General features: G+C 38.3%; 1 protein-coding gene across 4 annotated transcripts in view; it reads right to left on the bottom strand.

The window, feature by feature from the left end:
• Positions 1-17,035, bottom strand: part of DNM3 (dynamin 3) — a 186,002-nt gene that overhangs the window by 66,868 nt on the left and 102,099 nt on the right. For all 4 annotated transcript variants that reach the window (XM_075710288.1, XM_075710285.1, XM_075710287.1 and 1 more), the window contains one exon: positions 2,172-2,281. In XM_075710288.1, the coding sequence (XP_075566403.1) occupies positions 2,172-2,281 (110 nt within the window). The remainder of the gene's footprint in view (positions 1-2,171; positions 2,282-17,035) is intronic.

Here is a 17,035-nt window from a genome sequence, read left to right as displayed (position 1 = left end):
ACAACAACGAGACTACTCCTTATTTCAACAGGTCTTTACCAATTCCCTGTTTCAGTTTCCCTGAGAATCTGGGACAGGGAACACAGTCCCCAGTTGAGGGCCAGATCACTTTACTCAAGCCCCAATATCCCTGCTTCTGTTGACATAATCTATAAATTTAAGACACAGAGGAAAGTGATACTAAACTTGTTTTGACCCATTTGTGCCAGCAGGCAGATTTTTAGAAATATCAAAAATCAGCTGTTTTATAGTAACAAAGGAATTGCTGTTCTAATTTCAATAAATATTTCTTCAAGAACAAGTTCTGCCTCGTTTTAAGCTGGAAGACTGTCTTTATAAACAGCCTCTCCCAAGGCAAAGTTATTTTGTCATCTTATCACTGTGCTGTCATGTCTTAACATGCCCATATAGATATAAGGACATTTTTAGAGCAGCTTGCAGATGCTGGAAGGTCTACTCACAGCCCAGATGGGCAGGGTTATTACAGACATGGCAAACATTTTAGACATCTGATTCTGAAATCCTTGCCGTGCAGTGTGTATGAAGGTTCAGTGAAAACGTGGATGTGCAGCTATATAACACCCAAATAAATCCCAAACTTGCCAATGGAAATGCATGCTTCTCTTGGATTTTCACAGTGGTTCAGTGATTAACATTTAAGATTATGAGAATATTCAAAGCCATTAGCCAAAACAAAGGAGAAACAATGAGCTAAAATTAACAGACTTCTCATGAAAGGAATTTAATATGTACAGCTGATATCAAGCCACCAGGACAAAGTTATCTTTCTTGACTGATGTACATGCAATGTTGGGACAATTCACACGTATCAATGGCAGAATAATCAGAATTACATTAATTTCCAGCATCTGAAGATCATTTATGTTTTTAAAAACATGAAAAGTTTTTCAAAGCCTTTTTCTGTGCTCCAGAAATGCAAGTGGTCAAGTGTTTGAAATCTTATTCCCAGGAAGTATGTGTGCGACATACTTTCAAAGGGCATCTCCTGGCAGACAATGTCCACATGTAGGCTAGCTGAGATGTCAGCAGATGTAGGCAAAGCCTTCACAGGGTAGTTCAGAGGGAGACTCACATTGCGTCCTCGTGTTTCTGTGGCCAGCAGAAACCTGACAGCCCAGAAATCCCATGCTTTGCCTTTGCTTTGCAGGAGGGAGGGGCATTCCTTGCTTCTGAAAAGACTATTTCTGGCCAGTTCAGGAGCAACAACAGCTGGCTCTGCAGGGAGCCACATCCATCCCTCATCATCTTGAACAACATCTGAATGTATTGCCAAGCTTTGGTGATGCAAGGGGGGAATGGGTGCGAATGGACTTAGCAGAAGAGAGGATGAAAACAAGGGTGTCTATCCATGCTGCCACTACAATTAATTTTACTTATTTCCCTGAAAAAAGAATTTACAGAAATTGCACCTTATCTGCTGAAATGCAGTTCCACTGAGACAGCTGCAAATGCAACTCTCCTCTTCAGTTTGGAAAAAAAAAAAAAAAATTCCAGGTCACTTGTATGTCTTTAAGTGTTGTCATGTTTCCATGACTTATTTGTGCACAGAAATCTGAACTGGCTGTGCATCAGGAGTAGGCTTCCACAGAGTACCCACACCACTTAAATCAGAGGATGGAGTCTGAAAGGAAAAGTATGAGGCAAACACTACAAAGCAAAGACTCTAATGAAGTAGGGAAGCAGAGGAATCTCATTTGTTCTCCATTCAACAGTATTTAAACCCAAACAAACAATAGAATGACTCTCAAGATTACAGACAGGGAAGATTTTTCCACTGGAGAAAGTGAAAAGCAATGACGCTTTTGTGATTTACGCCAGTTTAATCTGGTCACAAGGTACAGAAGTCATGAATGTTTTGGTAAGCCTAGGTGATTGCCAAACAAAACAAAAATAGGATCAGGAGATGATTATTCAGCCATACAGAAGAACTAGATGACTAATCATGGAGCTGTTTCACCCCATGAGTGGCTAGGAGGACACTAACCTTTCATCCCATGGTTATGCAACAGCAAAGAAGCAGACAAATCAAGAGTATCAAGATCTTTGTTCACTCAACATAGTGGAAATACCAGAACTGCACTCCCAGTTATTAAAATGCTCAGCTAGATACAGTTTTGTAGAAGTATCTGCAGAATAGCACATTTTCTTACCTCTGCTCCGTGTTAAACAATGCAAAGATGTGTTTGCTAGACATGAAGCTCTTTTCAACATCTCGCACTTTCAAGTTGTCCAAGGGAAGCATATACTTCTTCTCTTTTTCCTAGGAAAAAAACAGATTAAAACAACACTATGTGAGAAGTCTCAAAGAAGCCTGATCTCAGCAAGCTCTGTTTGCTTGGTAATGCCTTCAGTACATTTATTATCATAAGGGAGTATCCAAAATTGAAATGTCTGCTTATCTTTCATAGACATACCTGCAACAGAAATGAAACCTCAATTCCAGTTCTGTTTTTCACTGACCTTTTTAAAACATTTCCTAATAAAAAATATTCCATCTCAAACACGTAAGCATCTACATTTATTATTCTTCATTCCTCTGAATTCTAAAAAGAAAAGGGTCAGACTTAACTAAAATGAAAGCATCTAATCAATACAGAACTCTTCTACCATGTCTGTGTAGCAACTGGAGTAACCCGTGACATAAAATTCATCTCTATCTAGAATTACTATTATTGTTTAGGGGTGGCTTTTGATAATCCCAGGGATAAATTTTCATTCCTCCAGTGGAAAATACAAAAATCATACAAATCAATCAAAATCATACCATCATCAAGGTTTTATATATACCATATACAAACAAAACCAGACTCTAATCTATCCAGCTTGTTTCTCCAAACAGCAGGAATGATCTATTTACTCTGGCTGTAGCCAACTCCTTTTGCATTTTCATCACAACTCTCATTTACAGCACAATCACTATAATGTCACCTTTTCTAGGTTTCTTGCTTCCTGTCACTCCAAATTAAGGACTAGTAACACTGTCAAGCTACCTTATGATGTCAGAACAAAAAAAGCCCTAAGATTATTAGCTGTAACCATTGTGTGAAACCTCCTTGAAGTCCCCGTACTGATGGATAAACCAGGGCAAACCTCCCCATTTTGCTTTGCAAATACACCTGATGCTAAGTAGAAGTGATCCAAAGACAAGAGGGGCAACACTTGCATCGTCATACCCCCATTCTGGTTTTGCACATCACAATAAAATTGCTGACAAGGGTACTAACACAGTACAGAGTTCAACAGCTTTCAAACGCCATTAAGGTACTGTTAAGGCTAGTGCCATTACCATGGCAGCAATGAAGTAGGAAGAGGATTTATGCCCTGAAATTTGCGCACCGGATACCAAATGGGGTTCTCGTGAATTTGGCTACCCAATGACTCCATGGAAATTGAATAAATCACCAAAGTTGGAAAGCTTAGGATTTCTTCACAGTCCCTTATCTGCCAGCATGAAGCAAGACTGACTAGTCTCTGTCTAGCCATCATCAGAACTATCTGTAAAGTCTGGCACCCACTGCACTTACTGGAGAATTGTGAACTGGGACATCACTTATGGTGGCTGGCTCAAGTAAGAAATATATATGTGATAATAGTTTATTGCATGCCATACAACAGGGCAAAAGGGACAAACCAAACGAGGACTCATTTTTCTCAATACATGTTTCCCAGAAGAAATACACAAAGGTAACTTCCACTGCACAGAACTGGAAGGAGTCCTAGCTAGACTGAGATGCATGTACTGTGAGGGTAGATGCAATTCAACTTGGCTAAACTTCAGCAGATTGCAAAACTAAACTGGATGAGAATGTACCTAAGAGTGAAACTATAAAAAAGTAGTGATGTGTCCAACAATGGCTCACTTTCCTAGACAGCTTCATAACAGGCCTCAGTAGAGGAAAAAGCATATTTCAAAGGCCCTTCTGGAAAGGCATGGTTTCTACTGTCTTGTTTTGTTCAATAAGAAAGTTATCAAATCCAGTGTGGGAGTATTACATAAAGAGCATCTGATGGATTTTCAAACTGCCTCTAGCTTAGCCATCCTAGAAACTACTACCCACAAAAGATCATGCATCTGTATATTCTTCACTCTTTCATCTAACAACAATTCCGATGAAGGAGTCTACTTCTGTGCCAGTCTGTAGCTATTTATCACAGTTCATATCTATATTCTGCTTCCAGAGAACATATACTCTCTGAACCTTTGGGGCTCTCCCTGAAGGGAGAGTATACTGTCATCCATTCAGTAAGTATTACCACTGAGATAAATAAAACTAAGCAAAGTGAAATAATAATTTACCAATGAAAAAGTAAATCAATAATAGTAAATGAAACTAAATCAAGAACTTATAGATCAGATATTTATGTTTAAAAATTAGAAGTACACTGTCCTCTAATACTGATTCATATTTATATGATCTATTTTGATATTATAAACTTATGTCCTAAATAGTTCTGGTAGCCTTTAAAAGGTAACAATGTGTTAGCTTTGCTGCCATGACAAAGTGACACACACTTGAAAAATATCCTAGCATATAAATTCAGGAGAACACATATTAAACTTTGTATTAAAAGCAAATAATTATTTTCAGTTTAAAGCTGGACTGCATGGTAATGTAAGAAACCTTGTTTTCTATTTCAAACATGTAAGACAGGTTATAGATTAAAAAAATATATCTTTTGGGCAGAAATGTCAATGTTATTTATTCCATCATAACTAAGAAAAAATCTAGACAAGCTTAATTTTCATTCTTTAAAACTTATCTTTCACTATTATGGAATATGCTTATAATGATTTACTATTCAATTACCAGGAATTTAAAAAATTTCTGATGAAGTGGTTGTTCTGACAAACACTATTTACTGACAAACCAAGCAACCACAGATGAGTAAAACCAGAAACTTATGAAAAAACTATACCAAGAATCTGGTTGTCTAAACCAAAAATTCCACAAGCAGGAAAGTTTTATAAATGTTTGATGCCAAACTGTGAGAAAGTGTTTCTTTTGTAGCCACCGGGAAAAAGGAAATGCCTACTGAAGGCTAAGAAGTGGTTGGTATTTATTTACATGGCCTCCTACCCACACGCTGAGACAGAGCAGTTTCCAAGAAAGGGAAATCACAGGGTGCCTATGCTTGAAGATAACAGAGACAGCATGTCATATATGAGAGATCAGACCTAAATACTGCTTAGTTCCAGGAGAAAGATATTACTGTGACATTAAAGTGTGGTAGCAAAACCCATAGCAACTTTTTCTTCCCCCCACAAAGAGGAAAAAAAACATATATAAATGGATCATGAGCTAATTCAACAGCAGATGAGACCAACATCATTTCAGTATTAGCTCAATTAATATTATGTTATGGCAGGGCAAAAAAAGCTCCAGCTAGGACTATCTGTGTGTGTTTCCCACCCTGAGAGGCTGACAGCATAAGAAACAGGGAATGTACGAAGCCTGGGAGGAATGGGGCTAGGCACACTTCTACAAGTGACGACATGCACATAACTGTGGGTCTAGTTTGTCCCCCTCAGCATTTGTTCTTTTTTATTTATAGATTTTTATTTTTATAATGGGGCACAGAATTTAAGCGTGACATGAGGGGAAAAACCAGCACATGCTGATCTCACGTAGAGACTTTGCCTCTCTTTTTCCTATACAGAGGAGAAGGAAAAAGTGGGAGGTAGCACGGCCCATTCCTGTCTCTGTGACATGAAAAAAAAAATCCCCATAATACACCTTAGAAAAACAAACCAACCTGCTTGCCTGGGGAGGCCTTCCCACCCCTGAGACGACGTTTCACCACTTGTGGGCATAAGCAGCACTCACATCCTTAATGGACTAGTTCTGTTCTCTGACAGGCGAGTAAGCTGCCAGGAACTGACAGCATGATGTAAATATGCCATATTACAACTGCCCCTTCCTTCTGCAGTGGTTAAATGTACTAAAAATAAATACTGCTGAAGTCCAAAATGGCACAAGGGATGCAAAAAATACAACAGCAGCTCCCCTCCTCCCAGCAAGGTCTCAGTCAGCACTTCCAAGCTAATGAACTTCATTTTCAGCCAGAGGCAGAAATCATTTTCTGCTTTTGGAACTTTGTAGGCTCCATCAGAACAGCAGAAGAAGAAACCTTGGACACCATGTCAGCTAACTGGATTATAAAGGGAGCAGAATTCCTTTCCTTCAAAGAAAAGAGATTGTTAAATTACTTCAGCTTCTTCCAGTTATCAAAGATGATTCTCATTTTTATTTGTCACTTCAAGATGGCTACTTTGCAACAGCAGCATGCAGAACAAACTCCACTCCCCATTCGTATCCTGAGAAACAGAAATAAAATTCATGCAGGTCAATTCAAATATATGATGCTCAGATTCTGAAAGGCAGGTCTGAGCCCAAGCGTTGGCCTAATCGCACTTCCAGTTACACTGCAGGGAATTGAGCCAGTTTGCTCACCTCTTTGTAATGCTTTTTAGAACACCAGTTTCCAACTGGGGGTTCATGACACCAACTAAAACCTGTCTATGCCGACTGTGGGGGCCACAAGTTGAAAGAAATCAAGCTCCTAACTGGAAGCGCAGGCCACACTGGAAAAGCTGGAACAAAGGCTGGTCTACAGCAGGATTCATTCTGTGCATCATTTGTACTGAAAGTACAACTCTAAAGAGTCACTACTGTGCACCGATAGCAAATACAGGTATCCATGAGATGCCTCTGCCATTAATATCAGGCATTAAGAAGTATTGGGCATCAATGAGGCAAAATAGGGAACTACTTTAAAAATCATAAACTGAGGAAGGACAGATTTGAATTAAAGCTTGGGAACAGCAGATAAAAAGGTTGGCATTTCTGCCTCTGAACTAGATTTCCAGACCGACACTGTACTACTCTCTGTATTTGTTTCCACGTTAGTAACTCAGGCCTAATACTTACCTGGCTCACAGGCATTGTGCTAGACCTTGTTTCTGCAAATAGCTAGTGATGGCAGGGTATAATTAAGGTATCCTGCAATCAAGGTGCTAAAATATGTAGGTGGAATGCCAAAATCGAGCAACTATTCAGCAAAGCAGTTAAGCAGCAGAGGCAGAAAATAATACCAAAATGAAGATGTTCTACAGTACTGTACTACTTTAGATGGCTGGATCACTACACTCATTTTACAGACAGGAACAGACACAAGAAGCAGTGGCTTGTGAACCTGCTGAGCCAGAGCGATCTATATTAAAGAAAGAACAAGAAAAAAAATAGGAAGTGTAAGGAGATGCTGGTGGTGGGCTGAAACTATGCCTGTTTACTCCTGAAAAGGAAGGGCTCAGACTTGTTTACACCTAGGAGCTGCTCTCACTGCCAGTGCAGAATAGCCTACTCTGTGGCATTTGATGAAAATGCAAACTATTAAGGTGCCTCACAGCAACTTTTATAGTATTTAAATCAATATCCAAGAGTTAACCATATTCTAACTTTAAATATACCCAAGAGAATTTTACTGTTTCTCTATTTCAGTTTATTTTTTTCTCTCGATTTCTTCACAATGGTCTCTGCGTTACCACACTTGGCTTTAAAGCATACTCTGAAAAATGAAGCATGAGATATTCACATATTACTTCAAACTTTTGAAGAAAAACAAAGTTAGTTATTTTATTGCAGACAACTTAGCAATGTGGGATTCAGGCTTGAACATGCTCCTGGGTACAGCTGTAGAAAACATAATTCTAAACTGTCTAAAAAATGAAGAAGGGGCTGCTTTAACAGAAAAACAATGCATACATAAACATTCTAACATTTTTATGAAAAGAATAGCAAAAGAATACTTAATAAGTTGCAGATGAGAAGACCATGCTTCTTCCACCTATGCACCTCTCCCTTCAGTCTTCTACAGTCAACTCCTACATGGCTTCAGCTGTTGATAATAAAGCATTGAAGCCAAGCACTTTTCCAAGAGTTTCTTTTCTTTGACCACTGAAACCGGATTCAAACCGCCATAGATTCTGATTCTTCAATAAAGCCAGCCACATAGGCATCAAGAAGCACTCTCATATGTACAGATGATTCCCTATGTGCTGAAGTGAAAGTTTTCAGACAAAAACTTTAGGCAAAAAATGAAAAATTACTGTCTCACTCCCTGAGACTCCTCCACAGGCAGGTGGATTACACCTCCATGATGCACTACCATTCCCCTTCCTGCTCTGCTCTCACCATGTGCCAGGAGAACTCTGTAGCTGTGCTACACCACAATGGATGTACATTATCCAGAGCGCAGTTTTATTATGTGTATCTATATTGACAAGAATAATCCAGTATGGCATATTAGAGAGCTGTCACATATAGGCATACACATAATTAAATATCAACGAAGACACAGAAGAGCCATTATGCAACATGTAAGAGAAACAGTTCTAGGAAAATGCTAAAGAATAAAACGAGAGCTCCAAATTTAAAATCTCAATACAAAAATGTGACAACAGCTTAGGGCGATAAGCCAGACTGTTAGAAGAAAGGAGTACATGGCACAGAGCACAGATACCAAATCTTACATTCCCTCAGTGTTACAAGACTTTATCCTCTGCCATGGTGGAGATGATGAGTTCCTTATACAAATCAAAGCTGAAAATGCCAAATGTGAAACTGCAGCTGAAAAAGAGAGATCTGATGACAGAATCAAGCTATTTCAGGTTTGAGTTATTATCTTTTTATATTTTGCATTTGTACTATCTTTTCTAGGCAATTATGCATACTCCTGGCACTTACAATTTTTTCCCCATCTTTTGGTACCTTTTCCCACAACATATTATTAAAAAAAAAAATCAAGAGGCATGTTAGATCTCTGGTGTTTCTTCTGAATTCAACTATGGGATTAAACCTGATACTAATGTTAAATCAGTCCTTAGTCTAGTCTTGTCATTCATTTTACAGTGTGGTGTTCATTTCCCACAGCGTTTTTCTCTCATAAGAGCCAGTATTATATTTGTTTCTGCACTTCCCTTCTGCCCAAGCTTCTTCAGGAATAGAACCGCATGACTCCACAACTCTGTATTTGAAATACTTCATCCTTTCAAGAAATATCACTGGTGTCCTAGCCACATTTCAAGACTCAACAGAAGGACACCAATATAGGATGTCTCTACATCACTGTTTTGCAGCACAGCTGTCCAACTTTAATTGAGTGTTTACAGGGAGCTGAAGCTGCAGCTTGCATTCATGCAGCACACACCAGAGCAGAACCTCACAATCCACCTGCTCAGAGTTAGGCAGCCCTGAGTACCTCCTTCTCCTTGCCTGGAGGAGAGGTTGGGCACAGCACACAACAATGAACAACCAGAATCCTTGGGGAGTGCTGTGCTGAGCAACCAAGCTGGCCCTTAAGTGGGAGCTAAAAAACCTGCTGCACCAAGCTAACTCCACGTGGTTGCTGCCTGCACAGCAGTCCCCATGTTATGGTACCCAGATAAACAGCTTTCCCATCATCCATCTCTCATTTTCCTCAATAATGAGGGGTGGCTGACAGGCATCCCATTGTATTAGTGCAGAGCCTGAATGGCTGGATTAAAAAAAAAAAACAAAAAACTCTAGTTATTTCAACAGTACTCCCTGTGCCTTTACATAATCAGTGCATCAAACAGAAGTGTAGTAGTTCCTGGAACATATAACAAATTCAACATGATTTAAGATTGCCCCTCTTCAAAATAGGTGTTTATTACCACAAGTGGAAGGGCTGGTCTTTCACTGGTCTGTGCTGTGGGGATGTGCTGTCAGTAAAAGGATCAATCTGAGAAAGGGCCTGATGAAGAGGAAATCTCTGTTTAGCTCCTATTAGTTAGGATCTTGAAAGGTCATTTTGAATTTGGGAAATCTTGTCTGGGAAAGAAGCCAGCAATTCCTCTGAACTGAAGTGGTGCTGGCATTTAAAATTGAGAGAAAGCCCCGACTGATGAACCAGTTGACAGTCTGGAAAAATTCTGCTGGATGCGTCTAGTGACTGCTCCAAAGGTAGAGGGGGGAAAAAAAGTATCCTTTGACCTTTTTATCCCTTGCAACGAAGCCTGCTTATAACAGCTCATTTTTCTCTGCCGGTGCTCAAGTTTTTATTTTTCACTCTTCACCTACTGCAGATCATCCAACAATCACAGTGGTTTGTGGGAGCGATAGTGCAGGATGAAGGGCTTTGGTGCAGCATGTCTATGCTGGCAGAGGGCATAGAGTGACTATGACATACCAGTTCCTGGGAAATCTGGCTTTTCAGTTGGGTACAGTTACCATTCATACAGTTTACAATTTTGCTTATTACATATATATGTGTATGCATAAAAATACTTTTATATATATGTACACACACACATGTTTTGGTGGTGGGATTTATTTAAAGGAAAAACATAATTCCTGAAACCTATTCTCTTTGAATAGACGTGCAGCTCAGATTTCAGTCTTGAGAAGGTGATGGTCTGAGTAGACAAACCTCTCCAGTTCTAATGACCATTATAAATACTAATTTAAGATTAAAAAAACCAGTAAGTTTAACCGTATTTTCAGCTTCTTGGACTCCCTTAACTTGCACATAAAAAGAGAGCCTCTCATTTATAAGCCTCCTGAAACTCCTTGGTAGGTATATGAAGAAGATACACCTTTGCTACAGTACCCCTGTTTTCTGCTGGAAAAGCATTTCTTAAAACTCTTCTAGTTTTTGAATGCATTTCAGTTTCTATAAAATGAATCCTAGAAAAGCTCAAACTCAGGAAGCCACCAGATACTTTTCTTTAGGTACCAACTGAAGTATCTGGGGAGACACTAGATCCTTTGTGTGTGCGCATGCGTGTGTGTGAGGAAAAAAGTCCTTCTTACTAAAATAAAAATTATAATATGCAATTACATAATTATGTAAAAAACATTAAGCAGGATTCTCCTGAGACAACACATCTGTCTCTGCAAGACTTCTGAAGATGCAACAAAATACACACACGCACACAAATTAGTTCATGGCATTTATGCTGCTGTACTTGCTTGTTATCATTAAAAGCTTTCAGACAGTAATCAATTTCACTGTGGTGGAGAATACTGCAAAATGCATTAAGAAGTTCACGCCTGTGGCAATGGTCACTGAAAATATTTTGGAAATCATCCCAGAAGTATAAGACTTTTTCCAGACATCCGAGAGAAACTCTGCTATGACAAAGCTTCTGGTGTCAAGACTTCTCCCCCCACCACCCCCCCCCCTTTTTTTTTTTTCTTGAGCAGCATTTTTTGAAGGGTACATTTCACCTTTTTTTTCTTTCTTTTTTTTAAATTTGTTTTTGAGTAAGCCAAGATACTTGGATCATGGAAAACATTAACTTGTGTGACAACTGTCTGAAGATATCTCCTTCCTTGCTCTACATAATATGTATAAATATACTCTGGCTTCTTAATTTCATCAAAGGAAAACTGTTGAATTAAAACAAAAGAGTGAGAAAACCACCTGCTTACTCTATCATAACAACAGTTCTGTTTTTTTTGTAAAATAAGTAGCCCTGGGGATGTTTCTATATTAAATAAATAAAGAAAACTGAATAAACCATAATAGTCAAGCACTATTTCTACTTGATATCAAGAACATTACCTCCAAATGCTAAGTGACATATGCCATCAAATCTTCAAGGGGGTGGGTTTTGAAATGCATCTCAGAATTTGACAAAAGATATCCTAAAATAATTATAATGATATGCAGGAAAACCTTCAACCCTCTGCCCTTGGAAATTAATAGCTATTAGACTGAAGCCTCCTAGAAACATTCATCAGAAAGTCTCTTTCCATGAAACACTCCTGAAGCTCATAACCAAAGTTGTCCCTCAAACTGACCTTAAGTTGTCTCTAGACTGTAATCCTCTAAAGACAGAAGTTGCTTCTCAATGTACATCATCTGCCCCAGGAGGTACTTGAACACGAGTGGGGATTGCAGACTTTATCATAGCAAACCCCGAACAGAAACTGAAGTCAGAAAAAGGAACCTGACAAACACGGGCATTGGAACATGGAAAAAAAGGTTAGTAGAACAACCAAGACATCATGAATCTATTAGCCTTAAGGACAATCAAGAGCTAGAGGACAGCAACAAAAGATGCAACATCAAAGCATTCTTTAAAGCTACTGTAATTAAAAAAAGTGACTGCAAGGTGCTAGGCAGTGTTAGTCTACTACTGACTAGGTGTACTAAGGGTGCGTAGGAGAGTTGCCAAACATGGTAGTTTTCAATCTGCAGATGCTGCATATTAAATGAAAATATCCAAGTGTTGCTCACACACAAGCAGCTCTTTCCTGGTAACAGTATATTGTTTTTTCATATGTGAATGCGTGTACCATGAAGGATACTCGACACATTGCTAGCTATTTTGATTGTGCTGCTCAGCTTTTACTTGCAGTAGTATACAGAAAACAGAGGTCCTGTTCCAGTATCACCCTAACGGAAAAGTATGTCAAGCTTACAGCATACCTTAGCAACACACAACTGAAAGGGAGGAACAAATTCTACTGCCTTGGTCACATGTTCCCTTTAAATAAACACGGCAGATGATGGACTCCAAGATATGTCAGCAGGAGGTATCACAGTTTGGGGAAGCTTAGAGCAGCACCTCTGGAAGGGAAGAGACATCCTCAAACAGAAATAACCACGACTGTTCAAGTGTCATCACTGCCCTTTTGTGTGATGGCAGAACTTGAGTAATTTATTGACAGATCACCTTTGCCAGTTCCATACATGTTCACCTTTGTGTCCTTGCTGAATCACAGCGACAGGATAATACCCATACACCAAAGTCTTAGAGACTGTCAAATACTTGGCACCAAAAGCAGTTCTCCTGTAGGCCCAGAGCAGACAATGCTTATGTCCAGTAACAGATTATCTAAAGCTATGTTTTGCAGCCAGCTAGAACAGAATGCATAGCTAAGAAACAGGCTAGTGAAACACTCTGCAAGCATAAACTTAAAGCAAATCTTCAGTCATGTGGTATTAGTTTCACTACATTGGAGGCGACAGCTAAAGGTTTCTGCTAAGAGACAGATCGTGCACTGCTGCAACCAAGACCTATGAACAAAGCAGGAATGCCACTGTGCAGTGCAAGAGGCACCGGAGGGAAGTGGGGTGCTGAAGTCAGGAGACAACATCTGTGATGCTTCTGGTTGCCAGATTAATTTCCACCAAAGCAGCCACAAAGGCTCAGTCAACCAAAGACTCCATCATCATTGCTGTGAGCAGTGAGCACAAAAACTGGGCAATGAGACTCTCTCTCAAGAGTACCAGCACCTGGGAGGAGGCAGCATTTCCCTTGCTTCTCCATAGTGGAGGAGGTCTTCAGTAACTGCCAGATTAAGAATCTTGCAGTTCTTTTTTTTTTTTTTTTTTTGGGGTATTGCAAAATAACATCCTTACTAATAATTCAAAAACATTTTTAATTGTTTTTTGACTTTTCTCTGTATCTCTTCCAATCCAAACTAATGCCAAACCTTGTCTTTTCTTGCTATGACATTTTAAAATACGTCATTTCTCCTCTGTATAAAATAACATAATCTTTAAAGAATTCCAGTTCTCCCTTGCCTGGATTCCTGCAATCAAGTATTATTCTGAGTCATACCTAACACCCTCTTTTATTCCATGCTGTTTACTTAGGAAGGAAAATACAAATTAAATATACCATTGTGTAGACTAGAAGTTGTGTTAAGATGACAAACACCTGCATTCACTTAATCATCTCTGTTAAGACACTGTCAGCTGGACTCCCCAAGAACACAATTAGGGGAGATCTTTCCTAAGAAAAAAACCTCTAACCAATGATCAAAATAGCTGTAAGACTTATCTTCATCACGCTCTAAAAATTTGCAATGTGCAGCTTGGATAGCTATTGTTGGTGAAGTGATATTATGAAAATAAGATTTTAAAGAGTTAATAAACAAGATGCAAACTTTTGCTCCAGCAGAACTGTCTATACATGCTTAACCTCAGCTGTTTTAAAGAACCTGTGAAACGTACAAAGTTTTAGAAAGCCTCCAGGAGCTTCAGTACTATAAACAAACAATGACAATGCAAGAAGCAATGACATTATTGCAAACACAAAAAAGACAACAAAAAAGGTATACTGAAATCTGAAAGTTGAAACACGCCTGCAAAAACATTGAATTTTTATAGCATACAGTTGTATTACAGATGAGAAAGATAACACCTCTGCTTCTCTGGAAGACAGTGAAATATTTATTAGGTAACATAGCACTTCCTCAAGAATACAGGTCTTCATCAATGCTGACTCAAAATATTGTAGACTATCAATACACTGGCCCTAAACTTGCAGTACACCATTATATTTGTAAAGAATCACTCCAAAATACATACACTAATTCTACATAACATTGACATACGGCACTGAATTCCCAGACAGTCAGTCAAAGTTCTGGGCAGGAAACCAAATTCCTTTTTTTTTTTTTTTTTTTTCTTTAAACACTATGTCAAAACACTCCTATTACTCGTTACTTGTGCTTTGAAAGATATACTCCATTACTCCTTAATGTCGTTAGCTTTCACAGATACTGCAACCAACAAGGAACTGCTGCTGGAAAAAATGTATTACAACTGTTTTCTAACACTGACATATTGAGATTGTTTCAATGTGAAAGAGGCACAGTGACAACAAAAATCCAAGTAAAAAGAAGATAACTACCTTACAAATATTGGTACAAACTTGAATTTCAGTAAGGAATCTGTAATAGTGAAATAAACTATCAAGTACTAAAACTCATTTTAGTTTATCATTTGCCACATATAAATTCATTCTAAGATTGATTCCAAAAACTGAATTCATACAACTAAGCCTTACTGGTGTAAGCCATCTCATCAGTAATCAATGAGCTAATTTCACACACAGTGATTCCCAATATCAACAGAGATAATCTTTTAACTTGTTCTAAAGTAATAAAGAACATTTTAGACAAAGATTTTTTTCTACTCATTTTGTTTTCAAGGCATTCAAAGATACAAAGCAGGGAAGACAGCCTATTGCAAAGTTGTCCATGCAACAAAATTCAAAAAAATACAATACAAAACAAAGAAAACGTTTCAGCTAGTTCCCACTCTGCCCTCCAAAAGCCTCAAAAATATTGAAATACAAGGTTGAAATAAAATGTTCATTAAAAATATTCCAAGTCTGTCTAAGAGCTATTTAAACATCATATTCAGCAATTTGATTTTCTGTAATCCATTTTTTACATTTACATTACCCAACCTGAATGTATATTTTAATTATTTTCTCAGTTCATCTGGTTTGCTAAAATAACATTTGATTCCCCTTTGAGAATATTCCCAAGGCTATAAGAACTAGATTGTCGAGCAGTTTAGACCTGTTTTAAATGTCTAATAATATACTACACTGAAATAATTTGAAATAACAAGGGGTTTATATTATACATTACCAAACTATATAATTACTAGTAATTCCCAGAAAAAAAGTATGTGGCAATAGACAAGGCTAAATGCATGTATATTTAAATAAAATACATTACAGAACTATTGCCATTACTCAAAAAAAAAAAAAAAAAAAAAAAAAAAAAATCCTACCAAAACCAAGTGTTATAAGCCTGGAAAATTTACAGTTAAAAGAAAATTCATGTTCCCTAATGGAAACAGAATACCTCAAACACATTTCAGTCTGCCCTGAAATTGCACTTTAGAAATGGGGAGGGGGAGAACCTAATTCAGACAGGGAAAAAAGACACTTTGGTCTAAGAACACAAACCCAGGATTTTAAAATCAAATTAATTTGGCAGCTGCACATAGGCTTTACAGGTGAACCCCAATTCCCCTTGCTTTTCTTGCATTCACTTCCATTTCCCCATTCACTTCTCACACCTCCTGCTGAGGACATTTGATGCAAGAAGTGTTTTTGAGGAAAGGAACTACTGAAATGCAAAGACAACTTCGGCCATAGATTGTATGTGGACAAAGACCACTACTTCTAGGGACTTTTTGCAGAGAAAGTCACCGTTTGTAGAGACTGAAACCCTATGTTACACTCTTACAAAACAGACACTACCTCCTTCTTCAAGGTAAGTGAAGATGGGAATGCAGTGGCCTCCAATATTTTCAGCAGGCATAAACAAAATCCCACACCTTTTCAGAACACTACGACACAAGATCACCTTGAAGAGAAGCACATCATGGAATTTTTCTTACGCTCACTGAAAAGGAGGAAAATTTTATATATACTAACAGGCATATGCCCCTTATTCTAAAATAATTACACTTTAATTACCACTGGATTCTAAATTCTCTGAGCTTAAACAACACAGCCAAAAAGATGTTCATTATCTCATTACTAGGATCATTTAGCACAAAAATTGACTGATGTCAGGTGCTGAGTTTCATAAGAACACATTTCTAATTAATTTGAATTAGGCTGTAAGTTCTCAACTTACTCTACAGTCTAAGAAAATCCTCACTGCCCTCACACACACACATCCACACAGAAACAGCACTGCTTAAAAAGAAAAAAAGCTGTTAATTACAGAGTCACAACACTTGTTCCCTATTCATCCATATACTAAAGGGGAGATGGGAGTGTGGGGGAAGAAGAATCTAGTGAGGAGGACTTTAAAGCAGAGTATCTCAAAGATGAAAATGAGAACATAGAAAGACCTACTGATAAGTGTAACACACAGTGACCTGGACAAGAGGCTGTAGAGGTGGGAGTAAGGTTAGGAAAAGGTTATGGAAGAAACTGCTGCACAGGTATCTAAAATGTCTGTGGACTGACTTACTAATGGCACAGAAAACTGACCAGAGAAGCTAGAAATTTTCAATACAGAATCAAAATTAATACTTAATTGATGTAACAGAGACCTAGTGGGATAATTCACATAATGTTGAAAACTGACATATCTTTATATTCTTGTTTAGGAAGTCAGACAGAAAATAACTGGGAAAGCATCATCTTTCACATTGAAAGCACATGTATTGGTGTGAGGTCGACACCAAACAGGGGGAGAGATGTTCTGAACGTTCCTGGAGG

The sequence above is a fragment of the Pelecanus crispus genome, chromosome 5 (assembly GCF_030463565.1).
Source record: "Pelecanus crispus isolate bPelCri1 chromosome 5, bPelCri1.pri, whole genome shotgun sequence".
Lineage (NCBI taxonomy): Eukaryota > Metazoa > Chordata > Aves > Pelecaniformes > Pelecanidae > Pelecanus > Pelecanus crispus.
The sequence above is the reverse complement of the archived record's forward strand: the minus strand, read 5'-3'. Positions and strand labels throughout refer to the sequence as shown.